General features: G+C 41.8%; 1 protein-coding gene across 1 annotated transcript; it reads left to right on the forward strand.

Moving 5' to 3' along the window:
* The first annotated feature begins 18,664 nt into the window (after positions 1 to 18,664).
* On the forward strand, positions 18,665 to 20,809 carry LOC148030125 (uncharacterized). The gene is made up of 2 exons (XM_087686400.1): positions 18,665 to 19,656; positions 20,672 to 20,809. The coding sequence occupies exon 1, from the start codon at positions 18,740 to 18,742 to the stop codon at positions 19,601 to 19,603; it is 864 nt and encodes a 287-aa protein (XP_087542526.1). The 5' UTR covers positions 18,665 to 18,739; the 3' UTR covers positions 19,604 to 19,656; positions 20,672 to 20,809.
* Positions 20,810 to 22,321: the final 1,512 nt, after the last annotated feature.

A 22,321-nucleotide genomic window follows, 5' to 3' on the forward strand; every position in this document is an offset into this window, starting at 1 on the left:
TGTTGCAAAAAGTCATCCATGTGTCCAGGTTGGTGTCACAAACCCTTCTTCTCCATGTAGGTTGGCATTCATAGCTGGGCACAAACCTTGGTACCTCAAAAACTTTATTTTGCCAAAATTTGGCATCTTCGGTGGCCCATAATGTGGGGTTCTACTCTCTTTCCTCCAGCCATCTCTGTCTGAGCCTGCTTCCGATGTTAATCACCTCCTCCACCACCTTGATAGGTAACACTCTTCGCAGGGTGGTGGGGAATTGGAAGTTGAGGTAGAAGGGGCTCTTGGGCCATTTCTTGCCTCTCCCAAATTATGAGATCAGTGTGGAATCTTGTCGGGTCATCATCCTCGCATGGCAGGATAGTTGCATGGTGTGCCCTCACTCCCTTGGCATTCCATTTTCTCCTTGCCTCCTCCACCATTTGCTTCCTTCTTTCTCTCAGTGCCGCCTTTCTTTTTGCGGAGGTGTCTGCATGTTGCTACTGATCTTCAGGCCTCGGGGAAGAAAGCGGTGGGACAAGCTCTTCTTCATGTGGTCCCATTTCCAAGTTCATGTCCACCTCCCTCTACCGACTTGTTTCTTGCTACTCCTTCTTGATGAACTCGAGTGCATCCACTCCCTGTGAGGTTAGGCTTGCCAATAGGAGATAATGACATTGCTTGGGCCAACTCCACTAGGTTATAGCAGCATCTGGAGCCTGGCCTTTAGTGCTGTATGAGCCATTCCTAGTTTCTTCTTTACAGCCACCATGGACTCTCCCTCCTCTGACTGGGTGATGTCTAGTAGGATATTTAAGAAGGCATGTTGTTGTGTTTGAAAGGTCATTTGGGCAGCCTCTACTCTGCTTTCCGCAAGTGTTTTGTCTTTCTTAGCTTGAGCTAGGTGGCATGCCAGAGTTCTTACCCATTCTTCAATGTGAATTGTCCACTCTTCGGCTCTCTTCGTCATCTCCATGAAGCTCTCCCCCTACCTGCATGCTAGGGATGTTATGATTGACTCCCATTCTTTCCCTATGTGAGTGAGCTCTTCCTTCTCTTTTTCCAAGTGTTCAATCTCGCTTTCCAACCTTTCTTGCTCATCTATTTCCATGAATATTCTGACAAAGAGGTCTTTGACCTCTCGGTGATGCTCCCCTTGTTCTTGTTTTCTCTTTGTTTCTCTTTCGACCAACTCTTCCATGCCTAATTGAACTCTTTGCAATTGGGCTTCCAAATCCTAGTGCTACAGTATCAAGGTTTTATATTCGCATTGTAGTGCCACCAGTTCCTAGCTTTCATCTTCAAGTTGCTGCCTCTAGGTTTTCTCCTTTTCTTCCTTGACATTGAGGTTGGACTTTAGCTCACTTATCTCTTTTTGGTATGTGGTGATTTGCCTAGTCTTTTCCAGTTGGAGGGCCACCACAAACTCTTTCTCAGCTTCCAACTCAACCACCACTATTATTTTTTCCTCCTTGGCCTTCTTCAATTGGGAGAGGAGCTCTACAACATAGTCGTCGTAGTTAACGGATGGCGTCATAGTTGTGGGGATGGGAGTCGTGGAGGCCTCCACCCTTTGCCGCTTAGGATCTTGCCTTGATTCGGCATCTGTTGCTACTACTGGTCTCTTCTTCCCTACAGTTGGGCCTTTCGTGCTTTTTGATTGATCTAGCTCTTTGTTGACAAAATATTGTACCCAAGCCATAAGGTTAGTTGCGTCTACCATGGTTGGGGTGCTTGGCGTTGCTGTGGTGGTTGCAGTAGTGGACAAGAGGGTAGACAGGGCTGGGTGGAGTATGGCTTTGTCCTTTCCTCAGGGACATGTGGAGATAAGTCATTTGACACTTGGGCATTGGTTCCTGACCTGTCCTGCCTAGGCGGGGTCATTGTTGCTAGCTCCTCTTGCCTGCACTGCTGCTCTATGGACATATGTACAGCTTGTGCCAAGTCCTCCTCTTCTTTCCTTCTCAACTCCTCCTCTTGTTCAACAGCTTTTCTCCTCCTCTCTTCCTTGGCTCTTTTTGACTCATCTTTGGCTTTAAGTAGGTCCTCTTCCTCTTTTCTCTTCCTCTCTTCCTCCTCCCTCTTCTTTGTCGTCCTCTTTTTAGGCATCTTCATCTTCCTCTTGCTTGATTGATCTTTTTGCTCACCCTCTTCTTCATTGACTGTCCTTTCACTTAATTGTTCTTCTTCTTGACGAGGAGGCGACCTATTAGGTGTTTCATCCTTCTCCATCTTGCGCCTCTTTCATTGCCTCTCTAATAAGGGTGGTCAAGACTCTTCCATACCCTATGAATGAGACCTTGGCTAAGGACTTTTTCCTATTGATTCCCTTCAATGCTGGGGATTTTTCACCTATCGGTCTACTTCCAAGGGCTAGTTTCCTGGCTGATTGATCTATGGTTTTCCTGACATAGCCGTTCCAATCCACTTCATGCAGTGAATGAGCCGCCATGCTCTCCAACAAGGGCACATTGATTCTATGGATGAGCAAATTGTACCTTAGGCTAGAGAACAGGGTGTGGATCACCTTTTCTTGCAATCTGATCTCTGCATCGGGAATGTCCTAGATACTTATGCCATCATTTGTTAAGACACTTTCCTTCTTCATCCCCAGCATGGCATAGACGTCTCTTTTGTGCCTCTTCTCCACCTTTGGTTCCAATCCCAGTGCCTTTTCTACTAAGGTCTTACTAAGCTGGACCTGCACTTGCTTGGTTCCTTCGTTGCTTGCCAAGAATACTATCCCACTCTCCGTATCATGGTCATACATCCTCAAGAATTCCACACATCTAGTGTGGTCAGGCTCTTGTCTGAACTTTTCAATATACATGGCGAGGTTGCACTGATCCACAATCCTCCTGATGGCTTCCTCGTTGGTCACCACCCCTTCGATGTTGTGGATGCTCGATAAATTGTTTCAACTTCGCGATTTCTTGATTTGTGGCCAGGGTTGTATTCTTGTTATACGACATAATGAGACATTGCTTGATGGCTTGCTCCTGGGATATCTTAGTTGCAATTAATTCCAGAGCTGCTAGGGAGAGTGCATTCTCCCTCTCTTTTACTTTTTTAATATAATTTGTGTATATATATTGAGAGAGGGAGAGGAAATGAGAGAGAAAGAGAGGGAGAGGGAGAGGGAGGAAATGGGAGAGGGAGGGGGAGGGGGAGGGGGAGAGAGAGAGAGAGAGAAAGAGAGGGAGAGGGAGGAAATGAGAGAGGGAGAGGGAGGGAGAGAGAGAGAAAGAGAGGGAGAGGGAGAGGGAGAGGGAGAGGGAGGAAATGGAAGAGGGAGGGGGATGAAATGAGAGAACGAGAGGGAGGGAGAGTGTATTCTCTCTCTTTTTTATTTATTTTCTGTATAATTTGTGTATAATGAGAGAGGGAGAGGAAATGAGAGAGAGGGAGAGGGAGAGGGAGAGGGAGGAAGAGAGAGAGAGAGAGAGGGAGAGGGGGAGGGGGAGGAAATGGGAAAGGAAGAGGGAGGGAGAGAGAGAGAAAGAGAGGGGGAGGGAGAGGAAATGAGAGAGGGAGAGAGAGAGGGAGGGGGAGGAAATGAGAGAGAGAGAGATAGGGAGAGAGAGAAAAAGAGAGGGAGAGGGAGAGGGGGAGGAAATGGGAAAGGAAGAGGGAGGGGGAGGGAGAGGAAATGAGAGAGGGAGAGGGAGAGGGAGAGGGGGGGAGACAAAAACATAATAGGGAAATGAGAGAGGGAGAGGGAGGGAGAAGAAATGAAAGAAGGAGAGGAAGAGAGCAAAAGGAAATAAGAGAGGGAGAGGAGAGTGAAAAAAAAGAGAGAATGAGAGGAGAGAGAAAAAGAGATAAGATGTTAAACATAATAAGAAAAGAGAGAAAGAGAGGGCGAGGGCGAGGGAGGGAGAGGAAATGAGAGAGGGAGAGGAAGAGGGAAAAGGAAATGAGAGAGGGAGAGGAGAGAGAAAAAGAAACGAGAGAGAGATGAGAGAGAAAAAGAGAGAAAGATCATTAAACCTAATGGGAAAAGAGAGAAAGAGAGGGTCAGGGTGAGGGAGGGAGAGGAAATGAGAGAGGGAGAGAAAGAAAGAAAGGGAAATGAGAGAGGGAGAGGAGAGAGAAAAAAATAAAAAAATCATTAAATCTAATAGAGAAATAGAGAAAGAGAGGATCAAGGTGAGGGAGGGACAAGAAATGAGAGAGGGAGAGAAAGAGAGGGTCAAGGTGAGGGAGGGACAGGAAATGAGAGAGGGAGAGAAAGAGAGAAAGGTAAATGAGAGAGGGAGAGGAGAGAGAAAAATGAGAGAGAGAGAGAGAGGAGAGAGAAAAAGAGAGAAAAATCATTAAACCTAATAGGGAAAGAGAGAAAGAGAGGGTCAGGGTGAGGGAGGGAGAGGAAATGAGAGAGGGAGAGAAAGAGAGAAAGGGAAATGAGAGAGGGAGAGGAGAGAGAAAAAGAAATGAGAGAGAGAGGAGTGAGAAAAAGAGAAAAATCATTAAACCTAATAGGAAAAGAGAGAAAGAGAGGGTCAGGGTGAGGGAGGGAGAGGAAATGAAAGAGGGGGAGAAAGAGAGAAAGGGAAATGAGAGAGGGAGAGGAGAGGGTGAGGGTGAGAGAGGGAGAAAGAGAGAAAGGGAAATGAGAGATGGAGGAGAGAGAAAAAGAAATATGAGAGAGAGAGGAGAGAGAAAAAGAGATAAAAATCATTAAACCTAGTAGGGAAAGAGAGAAAGAGAGGGTTAGGGTGAGGGAGGGAGAGGAAATGAGAGAGGGAGAGAAAGTGATGCCATGAAGCATATTTCACGGTGGATTCCGTGCCACAGTGGATTCCGTGAGGTTTTACGGTGGATTTCGTAAACTTTGTTGACTGGGGCTCATACACAAAGTGGATTCTTTGTGCGAGAAGTTGATGGGGACGCCTATCCTTTTCAGGTGTTTCATTAATTTAGTGTATACATGGGTGATTCCATAGTGGGTGATTCCGTAAAATACATATTAAATTAATAAACGTTTATGAGTTTAGAGTGTGCACTTGTGATAAATTAAGGTTAGGATTGATTTCTAACCAGTTGATTTATTTATGTAGCTGAAGATTGCTAGGTATTCACTTTTGTCGGTTTAATTATATTATTTTACTAATTATTGTGAATGCTTCAGTTGATGTGTAGAGATAGCAGTAGTGGCGGAGGAAAACATTGGAGGATAGCGTGTATTTGGCCACCGAAAGCTTGGAGCCAGCATCGACTAACAATGATGGAAATACAGGAGTCCAAGAATTCTTTGAGAACGAGGTGGACTCATCCTTTTGTGGTGACATGTCTATCGACCTTAGAGTGTATGCAAAGTTGTGTCAAGAGATTGACATGGGACCATAGGATACTTCATACTTGGAGTATCCACTTACTCAATTCGTTGACCAATCGCTTATAAGGGTACATAAGATATGCATTTTAAGTGATATCTTTTTTTAAAAGGATTTATATTACTGTGCTTTGTATGATTTAAATTGATTATTCTAACATCATTTTTTGTCTGTGCAGGTGACATTTTCAGGATGAGTCGAGGGATGAGCGATGAGGAGTTACAGAATATCTTCACACGCATGTCTCCAGACCAGATCGCAAGATTCAGAGATATGGCAAACCAGGAGCTGTCTCGGTCTTCGTCAGGGTGCTTTGCTATATCTACTTCAGCGCGATCGGATGCTTCAGCTTCGAGCAGATGAGCTCGACGCTCCAGACTTGGGCCAGAGGGAGGGAGTGCTTCGGGGTCAGGGGGATGCTATAGAGATACGGATGCAGTGAGCCCGCAGTCGATACGGGATACAGGTGCGACTCCTCGCTCTCGTGGCCCTTCCAGGGAGCGTGGCTCAGGCTTAGGTGGATGCTATGGAGGCACAGATACGATGTCTCCATCTCATCGTTCAGCTGGAGTTGCATCACCTCAGGGATTTGTCATACCTATGGAGACGTCTACTCCAGTTACTCCGATCAGTCATCAGCAGGTGGCACCCCTATGGGTGCCACTCTGAGAGTGGATATGCCCAAGAGCGTGGACGCAGATGGGAGAGGACCCATCTTAGGCAGACTCCAGGGGGATATGGATATCTAGTCGACGATAGGTCAGGAGCCATCATCATGAATGATGAGGGGAGGAGGGTGATGGCTCGCATGAGAGAGTTGTGCCAACAAGTTTTTCGGCACAATGTCTTAGATCATTGGAAGAACATACTGGAGGGGAGCAAGGACTACATAGTAGCATCCTTGCATGAGAAGTTTCTGGTTCCAGCCTCAGTAGATAGATTTTCTACGGGCTGGATAATGGATTGCATGAGTGTATATATGTCACACAGACGATCCGACGCACGCAAGGCAATCAAGAGTGGGGCTGCAAAGCCCGAGTGGTTAGATGCAGACGACTGGCGCCGACTGAGGGAGGAGGCTACAGATTCTCCAGGACATTGGAGTCAACAGCGCGAGGCGGCGAGGGCACGACTCGAGGCCGGAGTGGTCCATCATCTTGGGAGTGGCGGCCATAGGACATATTTGGAGGACTTTGTAAGTTTTTCTTTTGTTTTGCTTGTTTATTTTTTTGCAATATCCTTTGTACTGACAATCATGTTTCTAAGAGTTAGCATTTTGTTTTCTTTGCAGCACTCCATTACAAATCGCGATCCGATTGGCCTTGAGACTCGATATGCAGAGAGGCACAGTCTCACTTCATTGATCGATCGATTATATAGACGCGGCGGCCCTGTAAGTCACTCATCTTTCTTGTCCGTAGTTACCATGTTTAATTAGAATGCATTATTGTATGGTGGACTGATGTGTTGTTTCTTTTTTCACAGAGTTTGTTCGATGCTCCTTTGCGACGGGACGAGCTTTCGGAGGGTGAGGATATGTAGCTCTGTTAAGATTAATCAATCACACTCACTAACAGCCTCTTTGTATGGAGCTTCAGGGCCAAGGACATGCAGGCTTACCTATCCCATATGCATAGTGGTGCCTACTGCAGCTTCCTACTTTCCTATAAAGCATTGTACTTGCTTCCTTTTCTTAATGCAATGATAGTACTCTTTTCTTATCAGTAAAGTGTTAGTGTCATTGTCCACACACACAAGATTGTGTTTATGAGTCCAAGTCTCAATCTTGGAACCTAATTCACTTGTGTAACAAATAGTGTCTTTGTCTCCTCCATCATGAGTTTATTCTTCTCCTTCCATCCACCATAACTCACTGCCATGTCCTAGATCCCATTCATTTCTACATGGTATTAGTCGGGCATGGCATTGCTTCTCCAGCCTCTCTTATTCCTCTCAACCTCCATCCAGCTCAGTGTCAGTGTGAATTTTTTTTCAACTTCATCTTCAGCCAAGCTTGTGGCAGCCATAGCCAAAGAGCACATAGCTCTGATTGAGGACCTAGATCTGCATCTATAGGCCATATCTCAAATCGATTTCTTCTGCAAAAGTGTTCTACACTCCAAGGCGCTTCATCGTGGCACATCAGCCCTCAACATCAGGAGCATCAGAGAGCAGCATTGCGAAAATTCGTTGTCGTTGTCAAATCTGCACTTCTTCCTGTTTGTACTGTCTGCGCCATCACCACACAACGAATTCCAAGCTGCAACCATGGGGCTTTGAAAGGCTATGACATAAGCTTCCTATACATGTAAAAATTTTGGGAAATGATCAACTACAGCTCCTGTAATCTGCAAAAAACCAGGCCCCTGTCTGAAACCCTAAACTGTCAACCATAACCAGTTTCATCAAAGCTAAAAAATCTCATCATTTTCTCTCTCTTGCCACCTGGAGCAACCCACTGGCACTCTAATCTACTGTCCCAGCACCAAATCAAGGAGGGGAAGGACCTGAGAAGATTGAAGGAGGATCGATGACCCCGAGCAAGAAAGATTCAAGCTCAACATCAAGTCTCTACATAGTGTGTTTTCACACTACCATTACTTGTATCTCTTGACACATTGTAATCTGCTCTTTCACTTGTAAAATCTAAGAATCTTGGAGTTGATTTGTTGCTGCTCCAGCCATCCAACATGGGAAAAGACTCTCCAAATGCTTGGTTCAAGGGAGTCGGGTTTCACACCTGGCAAACTTGCATAAAATTCATCCTGATGAAGAAGGGTCTTTGGGCCATCACAAATGGCAAAGAAAAGAAACCTCGAGATGCGGACCTTGCAGTTACTTGGCAGAAGAATGATGACAAGGCACAAGCCATCATTAAGCTAGAATTGGATGACAGCTACATCCATCATGTGGATGCCTGTGACACGTCCCATGACACTTGGGACAAATTGGATACCGTATTTGGTGCACAGTCAAAGTCATCTAAGTATGGTCTATTGATTGAATTTTTCCGACTTGATATGAAGCCTCATACATCCCTGGCATCCCATCTAAATTACATGGAAAGTCTCCTAACCAAGCTTGCAGGGATAAAGCTAAAAATGGATGAAGATGTTTGTATTGGTGTCTTGCTAAAAAGTCTGCCTCTTGCCTATGATAATGTATTAACCACTCTAACCAATATGCCTTATCCTCAACTTGTTGATATTAAAGCCTCTCTGCTAGAGGAAGAAAAGAAACTTAAAAGAAAAGAAGAGCCTAGCACTTCAAAGGATGAACAAATGTTATATGTAAACAACAGATACAAAGGTAAAAAGAAACCGCTCTTCTGAGACTTCTGCAAAAGGACCGGACACACTGAGAAGTTCTGTCATGCTAGGAAGAGGTCCCAAAAGGCCTATCTTGCAGCTGTGAAAGAAGAAGAAGACCATGGACCAAAAGATGAAGATGAAGATGAAGATGAAGATGAAGACCACCAGGATCGGAAGGACAAGCCTCATCAGTCCTTCTACTCTCATTACTCTGATAGACTGTTTTAAAAGCCTTGTATTTCCTAGCCCTAATGCTTCTTGCCATAAGCTTTGTAAACTCCTCATGTAACTTGGCACTACAGTCTCTGTACACTTTGTGAGGCCCCTGTTACAGCCTCTAGATGTCCATCATGTTTTTGTGCCCACACTTAGCCTTTTCTGCGACAGCCTCTGGTGTCTACCATGTTTGTGGTGTGCCCACACTTTGCAGGTGGTTCTCATTACAGCCTCTACACACTTTGTGCCTTTCTAGTTGTGATTGAGGAGGGGTATTGAGATTCAGCAATCACACTCACTAACAGCCTCTTTGTATGGAGCTTCAGGGCCAAGGACATGCTGGCTTACCTATCCCATATGCATAGTGGTGCCTACTACAATTTCCTACTTTCCTATAAAGCATTGTAATTGCTTCCTTTTCTTAATGCAATGATAGTACTCTTTTCTTATCAGTAAAGTGTCAGTGTCATTGTCCACACACACAAGATTGTATTTATGAGTCCATGATGCCAGGAGGCATATTTCACGGTGGATTCCGTGAGGTTTTACGGTGGATTCCGTAAACTTTGATGACCGAGGCTCATACACAAAGTGGATTCTTTGTGTGAGAAGTTGATGGGGACGCCTATCCTTTTCAAGCGTTTCATTGATTTAGTGTGTACATGGGTGATTCCGCAAAATGCATATTAAATTAATAAACGTTTATGCGTTTAAGGTTAGGATTGATTTCTAACCAGTTGATTTATTTATGTAGCTGAAGACTGCTAGGTATTCACTTTTGTCGGTTTAATTGTATTATTTTACTAACGATTGTGAATGCTTCAGTTGATGTGTAGAGATAGCAGCAGTGGTGGAGGAAAGCATTGGAGGATAGCGAGTATTCGATTTATCATTTATATTTTGATGGGCGCATACCTTAGGCATGGCGCCTATATTTTGTCGCGCCTATTTATTGAGGCGTTGGATATTTGTTTATTATTTTGTATGCACATGGACGCACCATTATGTTATTGTACTTGGACATTGTATTGGGTACGCCTGACTCTTTGGGCACCGCCCATTAGCTTTATTTCTATTTTGTGCTAAAGCAAACTCAAAAGCTAAAAGCTTGCTATTTTGTAATTTGGGCTATTATTTGAGCTTGAAGATGATTAATACATAAAATACATGCTTTGTGGAGTGCTCACACAAGGCATGGGGGGAGATTGCACCCAATTGGTCTCTTGTTTATGTCGTGCATGCTTTTTATCTTGAGTTTTGTGCAAAAAGTAGAGTTCTTTTGTTCTTGGGGACCTTCTAACATTCACTACGCGAGCGTACAGCATCCGATCTGTGCACCAGTGGTATCAGAGCAAAGCTGAGATCAAGAGCTTCCAATCGCTACCCATCTTGTGCGAAGGCGGAGCTCCTGGAACGATCGAGCTCTACGGTCAATCTCGTCGCGAACGGTCGATATAGGTGGATTCCTGGAGATCAAGAACCTCTGTTTCCATCCTCAGATCGTGAAGGACCAACCTGCAGCAGCGGAGGACCACTCCTACATCCTCTTCTTCAAGTCGTCAAGAAACAGAGATAAGCTCTCATAATCTCAAAAGTTTAAGCTTAATACAAAAGCTTAAGTAAGCTTAAAAAGCTTACTTAATAGCTTAAGCTCCAAAATCTTGACGTCTGTGGCCGCGGCATGCTGCGTCAGCAATCGGCGTAAAAAAAATGGCCCTTCCCCCCTCCCCCCCCCCCCCCCACGATTCGACGTTTTTATTACTAAGCTTAAAAGCTTAGTTACTTAAGTTCTAAATCATATTCAACTTCACAAACTCTACAAGTACTGCAAGTCTACAAAGTCTAAATCCTGCAAGTCTGATAAATCAACCAAGTTCTGCAAGTCCTAGTACTCTGCAAGTCACATAAGTCTGAAACTCTGCAAGTCACATAAGTTTGCAACTCTGCAAGTCAGACAAGTCACCTGAAGTCAAAACTGACTTCTGTTCAAAACTCATAGAAGGGTTGTTCCTGCGCAGAAACTCCAAACTGCAAAGTTGTTCATTGGAAGGTACTCTTCGCATACGCAGGTTTGTTGAACCATTTTCAGCACATGTAGAAGATTAAAACGCAGATTTTTCAAAGATTACAAATCCTGCAATAGCCAAAGACGAAGATTGCGAAAGCCACACACAAAAATATATAAGCCTTGTACACCCGATCTTGAGCTACGCTCATCCCGCTAATTTGATTTTGAGAGTGTGAGGTCTTTTGAGTTTTGTAGGATGACGGAATCACATATGGATGATTTAATTGGCTAAATGCGATCTTCCTGAACCTACGATGGAGCAAAAGCTGGATTTAATTATGATGCAGTTGGATGAAGAACGACGAGCTAGGCAAGCATTGCAAGTTCAATTGGCTAATTTACAAAGATCGACTACCGACAAAGAGGAACCTCAATCTGAAGACCTTATTTGACGTACCATCGACGTAACTCTCGAAGCTCAATCCATCCGCAAGGAAACAAAGATAAGTAAAAGAAATTTCAAATTTCGTACTTTCAATGGCACTCGAGAGGGAAAAACTGTTCTTGCATTCATCAGTCAGTTTGATGACTACTTTCATGAGGAAACATATGCAGAAAAAGATAAAATCAAGTGTGTCACTAATCATTTAGTGGATAGAGCATCTCTTTGGTGGACCGTGGTTTGTAAGAGTATAGATTGTCCCACTACCTGGGAGAATTTCAAGAAGAAGTTTATGCAGAATTTCCTTCCTCCACAATTTCATGAAAAAGCCATAAAGCAATGGGACCTTCTTCAGCAATGAGATCGTGAGCCTATTCCTCAGTACACCGAGCGCTTTTGGAATGCATTACTCCAATTACGCATGCTTGAAGACGTACTTGAAGTGACACACAAGCGCAAGTATATGTCTGGACTACTTGGGCATTATTATGCTGAAGTCAATATATTCAAGCCTACAACTCTTGAAGACGCAATTTCATTAGCTCATGACACTGAAGACAAGCTGCGAGGAAGAGACAAGCGTCCACAGCAATTCCAAGCCAATGGTAACTATGGATCTAAGCAATTCAACTCAAATTTTAGAAGATTTAATCAAGGTCGTTTTCCTTCATCATCTTTCCGTAAATCTTGGGCAAAACCACCTGCTTTACCATCCAATACCAACCAAAACCTAAGCCCATTCCACAGCCAAATCCTAACATCCCTAGACTTCCTGCCATTGTAAACAATGTAACCAAAACCAAACCTATAGTGTGTTATAAATGCCACCAACCTGGTCATCTAGCAGCAAATTGCCATTCGAAGAAGCCACCTGTCCATATCAACTACCTTGGAGCAATGGAAGATGACGAATATAAAGAAATGCCTGATTTCATGGAAGATGAATACGACATTACCACTCCTTCGGATACTTTACTAGGTATGCCAACTCCACATTCTTTATTGACAATGAAATGTTTAGTGCATGGAAAGAAAAAGATTATTTTGCATGATGATGGTAGTACTCATGATTTTATTTCTGCAAAGCTAGTGAAAGAATTGAAGTTACAAACTGTTCCTACGCATTATCGCATTAAAGCAGCATTCTTAGGCACTAGGTATAATGGAACACAGGAAGTGCATGACTTAGAAATTCAAATTGGTGAATACACTGAAAGAAGAAATTTTCTAGTTGTACCACTACAGTCTAGTGATATTATTTTAGGTATGCCTTGGCGTCATCAGCATAATCCTGCTATAGATTATTCCACACATTCAATTAAAATTCAATTTCAAGGAAAACATATTACATTGTATGGTATGCATGCATCTAATGCTTTTCCACTACTTTTGCATACTCAAGCTAAACGTGCATTACGCAAAAGTAGCAAATCTTATCTCATTTGGGTGAATGAACTGCCAGTTAAAGAAAATCATATGCACCCTAGGCATAAAGAATTTCTTGCACACTTTAAAGACTGTTTTGCAGAAGATCTACCACCTAGTTTACCTCCTTCACGTCCAGAAGACCATAAAATAGATTTGATTCCTGGTACACAACCAGCTTGTAAAGCACCATATAGGCATAACCAGATAGAGCAAAAAGAAATTCAAAATCAAGTTGAGGAATTACTAAATAGAGGATTGATTAGATCTAGTAGTTCTCCATTTGGTGCACCTGTTTTGTTAGTAAAGAAGAAAAATAATACCTATCGTATGTGCATTGACTATCGAGCTTTAAATAAAATCACTGTAAAGAATAGGTATCCAATTCCTAGAGTCGATGACCTTATGGATAAACTGCAAGGTTCTACCATATTTAGTAAAATAGACCTTAAATCTGGTTATCATCAGACTAGGTAAGTCAAACATATTCAAGACTGTATTTAGGACACAATTTGGTCATTATGAATTTTTAGTGATGCCTTTCGGATTGACTAATGCACCTGCCACATTTAGTAGAATGATGAATCATATCTTTTTGAAATATCAACATTGTGTTATTGTATTCTTTGATGATATTTTGGTGTTTAGTCAAAATGAGAAAGAACATTACGAGCATTTGTTCTTGGTTTTTAAATTATTGAAAGATAATCAACTATATGCCAATCCGGAAAAGAGTGAGTTCTTTAAAACAGAAATTGAGTATTTAGGTCATATCGTATCATCAGATGGTATTAAGGTTGACCCTAAGAAAATAGAAGTAATATTGAACTGGCCTATACCTAAAAATGTGCATGAGTTACGATCATTCCTAGGTCTTGCTAGTTTCTATAGGAAGTTTGTGCGTAATTTTTCATTACTTGCTTTGCCATTAACTAAACTTCTGAAGAAAGGTATTGTTTATCATTGGTCCGATAATCAACAAAAATCCTTTGACTTATTGAAACATGCATTAACCCATGCTCCTATATTACAACTGCCTGATTTTAATAGACCGTTCTTTTTAGTAGTGACTGATGCTAGCGGATCTGGAATAGGAGCCATACTTATGCAGGACAATCATCCTATAGCCTATTCTAGTTGTAAACTGAAACCCTCTGAACTTAAATATTCCACATATGATAAAGAATTATTAGCTGTAGTACAAGCTTTAAAACAATGGAAACACCACTTAATGGGTTCTGAATTTATGATTAAGACCGATCAACAAAGTATTAGACATTTACTTAGCCAACCTCAAATATCTGACCGACATATCAAATGGGCAGCCTTTATTCAGATTTTTCATCCGATTATCCAATATCAACCGGTAAAGAAAATGTAGTGGCCGATGCATTAAGTAGAAGACTTGCCATTCATAATATTTCTGTTATATCATTTGATTCTTTAATTCCTATGAAAGATACTTATCATCAGGACATTACTTTTCATGCTAATTGGAATAAATTAATTAGAAATAACTGGATTCCTATTGATTCACTGTCTTATAATGATGGATTCATGTTTTATGAAAATAGATTATGTGTTACAGTTCCATTCAGATCATTTGTTTTGAATGAGCTTCATTGTCCTCCATATCAATGTCATAGAGGTATCATATCTACTTTACGAACATTAACTGAAGATTTTTATTGGTCGCATATGGACACTGATGTATCTACCTTTGTTTCTGAATGTTTGATTTGTCAAAGAGTTAAGAGACATCATGGTAAACAGTATGGATTACTTATGCCTTTATCTATTCCATCAAGACCATGGGAACGAATTTCTATGGATTTTATTACTGGTTTACCTTATACTAAAGCTAACCATGATATGATTTGGACAGTAGTAGATAGGTTTAGTAAACAAGCATATTTCATTCCATGTAAGAAAACTTTAACAGCATCACACGCAGCACAATTGTTTTTGAAAACTGTTTTCACTAACCATGGATTACCAAAAGTTATTATTTCTGATCGTGATCCTAGATTTTGTAACAACTTTTGGATTACTTTGTTTGCTAACCTAGGCACAAAAATAGATTTCTCATCTGCATTTCATCCTGAAACTAATGGACAAACAGAAGCCACTAATAGCACTATTTTAGATATTCTACGTACTTACACTATTTCTAAACCACAGACATGGGACACACATTTGCATTTATTACAGTTTGCATATAACAATACACTACACACATCTACAAAGAAAGCACCGTTTGAAGTGATTCATGGTTATAGATTGTCTACACCTGTTGCATCTTTATCAAATAGAATTCGGAGTGTTGATGATATTGCTAGTATGCACGCTACTATTTTTGATGAGGTTAAAGACATGATTGCCAAAGCCCAGCAATCATATACCAAACAAGCCAACAAGAAAAGACAAGCAATGAATTTCAAAGTTGATGATTATGTTTGGTTGAGAATAGAAAAATGTAGATTACAAAGTGTAGATAGACACCCAGTTGTCAATTTAGCCCCTAGATTCTATGGACCATTTAAGATCGTTCACAAAATTAATGACAATGCATTCAAGTTAGAATTACCACCTCACTGGAAAATTCACAACACATTTCACATTAGTTTATTACGACCCTTTAGAGGCCAACTACCTGTACACCCTGTTTATGAAAACCCACCTTTGTTAGAGGAAGAGACTGAAATACTTGAACCTGAAGTTATCATAGACACTGACTTTATGACCACTAGAACTGACCGAAGATATTCTAGATATCTAGTTAAGTTTAAGAACTATCCTGTAGAAGAAGCCCAATGGATGCACGCTAGAGACTTAAATGCTTTCCCCGCTCTGCTAGCTCCACATTGAGCTAATAGCAATTAAGGTCAATTGCTATCCCACCCCGGGGGTATGATGCCAGGAGGCATATTTCACGGTGGATTTCGTACCACAGTGGATTCCGTGAGGTTTTACGGTGGATTCCATAAACTTTGATGACCGGGGCTCATACACAAAGTGGATTCTTTGTGCGAGAAGTTGATGGGGATGCCTATCCTTTTCAGGCGTTTCATTAATTTAGTGTGTACATGGGTGATTCCATAGCGGGTGATTCCGCAAAATGCATATTAAATTAATAAACGTTTATGAGTTTAGAGTGCGCACTCGTAATAAATTAAGGTTAGGATTGATTTCTAACCAGTTGATTTATTTATGTAGCTGAAGACTGCTAGGTATTCACTTTTGTCGGTTTAATTGTATTATTTTACTAACGATTGTGAATGCTTCAGTTGATGTGTAGAGATAGCAGCAGTGGCGGAGGAAAGCATTGGAGGATAGCGAGTTATCATTTATATTTTGATGGGCGCATACCTTAGGTATGGCGCCTATATTTTGTCGCGCCTATTTATTGAGGCGTTGGATATTTGTTTATTATTTTGTATGTGCATGGGCGCACGATTATGTACTTGGATATTGTATTGGGTACGCCTGACTCTTTGGGCACTGCCCATTAGCTTTATTTCTATTTTGTGCTAAAGCAAACTCAAAAGCTAAAAGCTTGCTATTTTGTAATTTGGGCTATTATTTGAGCTTGAAGATGATTAATACATAAAATACATGCTTTGTGGAGCGCTCACACAAGGCATGGGGGGAGATTGCATCCAATTGGTCTCTTGTTCATGTCGTGCATGCTTTTTATCTTGAGTTTTGTGCAAAAAGTAGAGTTCTTTTGTTCTTGGGGACCTTCCGGCATTCACTATGCGAGCGCACAGCATCCGATCTGCGCAGTAGTCCAAGTCTCAATCTTGGAACCTAATTCACTTGTGTAACAAATAGTGTCTTTGTCTCCTCCATCATGAGTTTATTCTTCTCCTTCCATCCACCATAACTCACTGCCATGTCCTAGATCCCGTTCATTCCGACAAGCTCGCTCTTGGATCCCTGGAGCTCATACACCTTTATTTTTGGGTCACCTGATCTATGTAGACATTTTTTATGTATTAGTGATATCTTGTCATGATTATACCAATCGCTTATTATGCGATCATGTATTTATTTCATGTATTAGTGTTATGATTTCAATATACATTGTTTTTGTTTGCAAGCGCATTGTACACAGTGCAGAAACTATTTTGTATGGCTCTAATAAAGCACACAGTGCTATATGTGGCAGGGCAGCTTGCTACCTTGCCACAATCCTATCACAGCGTTAGTATTGGCGTCGGTATCAGCGTGGCGACGCTGATACCGACTGTTCTATGGCGTCGCCAATAACGACGCTTTTTGCGACGACATGGGCAAATTTTGTTATTTGCATTTTCGTCGCTTTTAACGTTGGTATAAGGCCTATATCTTGTAGTGTGAGATAACGTCTTTTTCCTCATCCTGTTGTATATATGTACATGTTGTGTTGTCTTTTCTTTTTTCACTCTCACTGGGGCAGATTCGCCTTTAAGTGGGAGGTTGTTGGGGGTAAAGGCTCCTCCGCCTAGCCGCCCATGTATTACTACACTGACAGTACCTGCCAATGCACACTACAGGTGGCGGGCGCCCGTCACAGTCACTTATTCTTTATTCTTTTAGTGACAATTTGAATAAAGGAAGGCCCGGCCACACATTGTGGTTGTTGGAGTTCCCATTTGTGCCTCTCTCTTCTTACTCTTGCTCTCCCGCTGTAGCTCACTTCCAAGCAAGCTTCGATCCTTCTCACCTTTCAGACATGTCCAACTATATTATGAACCTTTCTTAGTTAACCAATGAATATTTTCTTTAGTGTTGGGCCAAGAGTGCTGGCCCCGGACTCTCGTCAAGGGGGCTGTTGGCCCCCCTAAGACCCCTAAGCCAAGGGCCTAAAAGTCAGATCCACAAAGGTCACCTTTTTGCTATCTGGTCATATAGACCTCATCTGACATATAAGTCACCATCCCAATGTCCGTGCTCACATATGGTTTCTCCTCATAATAAGGGAGGAGAGGGAAAAGAGAAGAGAGAAAATAAAAAAGCAAGGAGAGAGAGAGAGAGAGAGAGAGGAAAGGTAACATTTAAAAGAGAAAGGGAGAGTGAAGGAAAAGAGAGGAGGGGAGGAGAAGAAAAGGGAGAGAGAGAGAGAGAGAGAAGAAAAGGAGAGAGAAAATTATAGAGAGAGAAAAGATAAAATAGAAGATTTAGAGAGAGAAAAAAAGAAAAGAGTAGGGGAAGAGAGAAGGGAAAAATAGGAGAGAGAGAAAGAGAGAATAGGGGGAGAGAGACGAAAGAGAAAAATAGAGAGAGAATAAAAAATATATAGAGAGAAAAGAGAATGAGAGAAAAAAACTTGTGAGAGAGAAAGAAAGATGAAAATAAAGAGAGATATAAAAGAAAAAAGAGGAGAGAGAGAGAGAGGAAAAGAAAGGAGAGGAGAGAGAAAAGCAATGATGAAAGAGGAGAGAGAAAATTAAAAAGCAAAGAGAGAGAGAAAAGAAGAAGAAGCAAAAGAAGAAAAGAAAAAAGAGGAAAGAGAGAGATGGAGAAAAAATATGAGAGAGAGAGAGAGGAAAGTTTGACATGAACCAACTTTGTGTATAGATGCAAATTTATAAGTTTGATGGATAAAAGAGATTGTATGTACATGTGATGTTTTATATTATAAATGTTATAAATAACTTTTAGTTTTATATTTGATGCTAGAAGAGAGAGAGAGAACAAAGAGATGAGAAAAAAATAAACTTAAAAAAAGCAGCAAAAGAAAAAAATTTAGAGAGGGAATTGGGAGAGAGAGAACAAATTAGAAACAAAGTGATTGTTTAGCAAACTGCTGGTGCCATGAGGTTCTTACTAATGAAAACTGCGAGAAAAAAGTAGCCATGGCCGCCCACGTTCCAATGCAGGCGTGGAAATTGGGATTCTGGAATCACGTTACACGTTTCAATTCATTCAGTGACGTGAAGTCTTCAGAAAAGCCCAAGTCAACAAATGCATTTCTTCAACTCTCGTAGAATGACGACACGGTCTTCTCTCGCTACCTCACGAAACTGCGTAGAAGGCAGAAGTCATGGAGCTCGCATGCCTCAAATCTGGCTACCGTAGCCAGGGAGATGAAAGCAGAAGAGTGCTTGATGCGGAGGGGCAAGGCGGGGACGACTACGAGATAGACTTCGAGCCCGTGGCGAGGCCTCAGCTAGCTGCCATATACAGCTGTGACTGTGATCAGATCTTCGGACAGCAGCAGCAGAGCCAAAACCATAGCCCTATCAGCGACAGGTATCGTCATCAGCAGCAGAGATCAGGTGGACGAGAGGGCCATCACCCTCTCTGCAGCGAGCACAGGCTCTTCTTGGAGGATTGGAACAGGCAGTTTGCGGACAGCGAGCGCAACCTTGCCCGCAAGCAGGCCAGCTGCAGCAGCGCCCAGTCGGACTTGTACCAGATCTTGGGCCTCTTCTTCGTCTTCCAGGGCGTCGTCCTCACCGCCGTCGCGCAGACAAGCCAGATCACCTGCAGCCTCTGGTACCTCCCCTTCATCCTCTCCTTCATCGTCTTCTTCGCGGCCTCCGTCGCAGCTGTCCAAAAGCTTACCGAGATTGCTGTCCTCAAGGAGCAATACCTTCTCGAGCGCTCCCTGTACCGGTCCCTCTACAAGAGCATTGAGAAGCTCAAGGACGAGGGCCGTGATTGCGACCTTGACCGTAACCAGCCACAGCTCGGCCACAACTACACCAAGGACGATTTGACCGGCAAGGGCAAGATTGACACCGTCCTCACCATTGCCAAGAACTTCATCTCAGTTTGGATTTTGAGCTACGCCGGTGGTGTTCTGTTCCTCCTCTGTGCGTTCTCTGGGGTCACCCTCTTTGCTGTGAAGAAGATCCTGTGTCACGACCCAAACTGTCCATCACCAGCGCCTTCACATTTATAGATTCTTTCTTCAGCAGAAGATGAAGAGGTTGTTCAGCCGGCTCTTTTCCAGAGGTATCTCTATATACTTCCTTTGTGTTTGATTGCTTTCGCATGGCTGTCATTTACCTTAAGTTTTTGGATATTTCTTCATGGTGGAGAAGGGACCCTTTTCCCTTACTTTTCCCCATAGTGTTTGACATCATGAGCTTGTACTCAAGAGGCACCACATACCTAGCTAGGTACAATTCGGGGCAAGGGATTGCCAATCCCCACCGTGGGCCCCTTGCTCCCAACTACATCTAGCTAGAGATGTCCATAATGTTGTTATAATTCACAATTATAGTGGGGACTTGTGTAAAACTTTCCATGATCATTGATTGCTCTTTTGAGATTGGGTCTTCTATTTTCAAAGACTCTAATGGATTGTAAATTCCATCATATCAATGCTCATCTGCACATCACATTTCCCTATATACATCCTATTCTTAAAGGATACTGCACAGTAGTGGTAGATTCATGTAGGCATACTTAAAGTTTTTGAGTGGTTCTGTGTATGAACCAAACAACATTGCTATGTGACATTTTGGTCAATCAAGATTCTTCTACACACTTGTCACTCAATGTTATCAAAGACTGTTAGAAAACTTGCAAATCCCAATGTGAAGAATTTTCATTGTATGCAACTGCTTAACATGTATAACTTTTATATGGGAAGGTTCCAGTTTTATATGATACTGTTTCAGCAGGACAATGATCTTAATGGGTCGTTTTATTTTGCAGCAGGTATTAGTCATTTTTAATTGGTTAATATGCATGTCTACTTTCATTCTACAGCCTAATCAGAGATAATGAACTGTTTCTGAATTAAGTTTCAAAAGCACTTGTTTGTGGCTGCATTGTTCATACCGTTAGTCTCCCACGGCATGATTTTCTTGCAAAAATTAGGTGCTTGTTTGGTTTAGCATTGCATCGACATTGCATCGAAACTCTTTGTGAATGGTTTTTGTTTCATGACGTAGTTTATTACGCTTATTAGCATTGGGGAAGCTTGTATCTGACAGATACTTCATGTCCTGACCTAAATCAGAAAGTAGTATGAGTCATGGAAGCAGCAGACCAGAAGAACAGCGCAACGAGGGATTCTCAATATCACAGACAGCAGGAAGCACATCGAAAGCAACAATATTGGTGAACGACACAGACAAGACTCTCCTTTTCAGGGACAAAGTAGGGGCTGCCATTGGTGGAACCAGGTACAAGATACTACCACATAGCCGGATCGAGGTGACCCCATTGCAGCACACTTTCTTTAAGTTACTAGCCTATGCTATTGTTGAAGAGGAACAGGGTGGACGAAAGAAAGGAATTGATACCAGGCTTAGTATAGATAGTGATCAGTTGGCTGATAACAGATGTATTTATATAACCCTAGATGGTTCAAATTACAAGCTCAATCTTTCATCGCGTTAGACATATGTACCTGAGAAGTAGATTGTTGCATTTGACATGTTCCTAGCATGTCATATGCATAATATGTACAATGTATCTTATATAATCCATCTTTGAAATGGAAATTCTCTTTGGGTTTCGATGGTATTTGCCATCAAGTAAGCTTATAACCGAAATGAGTGTTCTGAAATGCTTAGTTTCCAATTGCTGATTTTTAGATGCTTTTTGTGATCTTTATGAGGCCTGATTCTAAGTTTCCTGATCGATCATCAATTTTGTGATGGAATGCAGGAAATGTTGATGTGATGTTTGAATATTATTTCCATTGTAAGTAGTACACGTTAGCAATCTTACCACTTTGAATACCTTGATGCTGAACACACGGTGTTGTTTTTGAGATCTGAAAGATGCGTGCTGCATCAAATGAATGCCAAAACTGTCCTCTACCAAGTAGATGCAAAGGTTACTTTACTGGAAACAAGGCTTGTGTGCAAGTAGAAGCAAGAACCAATCTGGATGTTCTAGAAGAAGTAGAGGATGTCTTTTGCGAGATAGAAGTGGATTAGTCTGTTTGAAAATTTCGTAGTTCTTTTGATCTGTGGATGAGTTCATTTTTCTCAGTATTCTGAAACACAAATAGAACTGTTAATGGGAGTGTTATGTCACTCGAGAAGTATGAACTTTTGTTAGAAGAAGTAATCCATTACCAAAGAGATCTTGCAACATTGGAGGAAGTAGCAATAAGTTTATTTATTTAGCAATGTTAACCCATTGGCATACCTTGTTGCTGTTGCAGAGTGGCAGTGGTTATTTGTATTTCTGCAAATTGAGTCCCCTGCCTTGCAAATGTGGGACCTTTTTTAACTTTCTGAAGTCCAACCTAAGTGCTGTGTAGGCTGGCTTTAAGATGCCGGGTTTTCATATGCTGGGTTGGTAGAGGGATACTGTAAATATTGTAAGTGCCCTAAAGCATTTATGTTTCTTACTCAAGTGTTAATAATGTGCAGAAGAATTGTGCAAAGGAAGAAACAGTCAAAAGTATGATAGAATTGAGGAAGGAATATTAAGATTATCTATCAGGCTGCAATGCTCTGATCTTCCTTTATCAACCAGCTTTTCTTTTTTCCTGTTGATGGTTATTGCATATTGGTATTGGTGTGCTGATCTTTTGACAGAGTTGCAATCATGACAAGGGCACTTTATGGGCTTCAACATTATAATTCATTTGATGAACTCCAAGTTTCTTTGGGAAGATTTAGAAAAGAAAAGACAACTAATGACATCATTA

This window comes from Lygodium microphyllum, chromosome 10 (assembly GCF_053477565.2).
Source record: "Lygodium microphyllum isolate KBCC chromosome 10, Lygodium_microphyllum_v1.1.10, whole genome shotgun sequence".
In the NCBI taxonomy this organism is placed as follows: Eukaryota; Viridiplantae; Streptophyta; class Polypodiopsida; order Schizaeales; family Lygodiaceae; genus Lygodium; species Lygodium microphyllum.

What these genes read in the sequence shown, in the direction of transcription:
- LOC148030125 (XM_087686400.1), top strand. Translation starts at nt 18,740, where the DNA reads ATGGAGCTCGCATGCCTCAAATCTGGCTACCGTAGCCAGGGAGATGAA.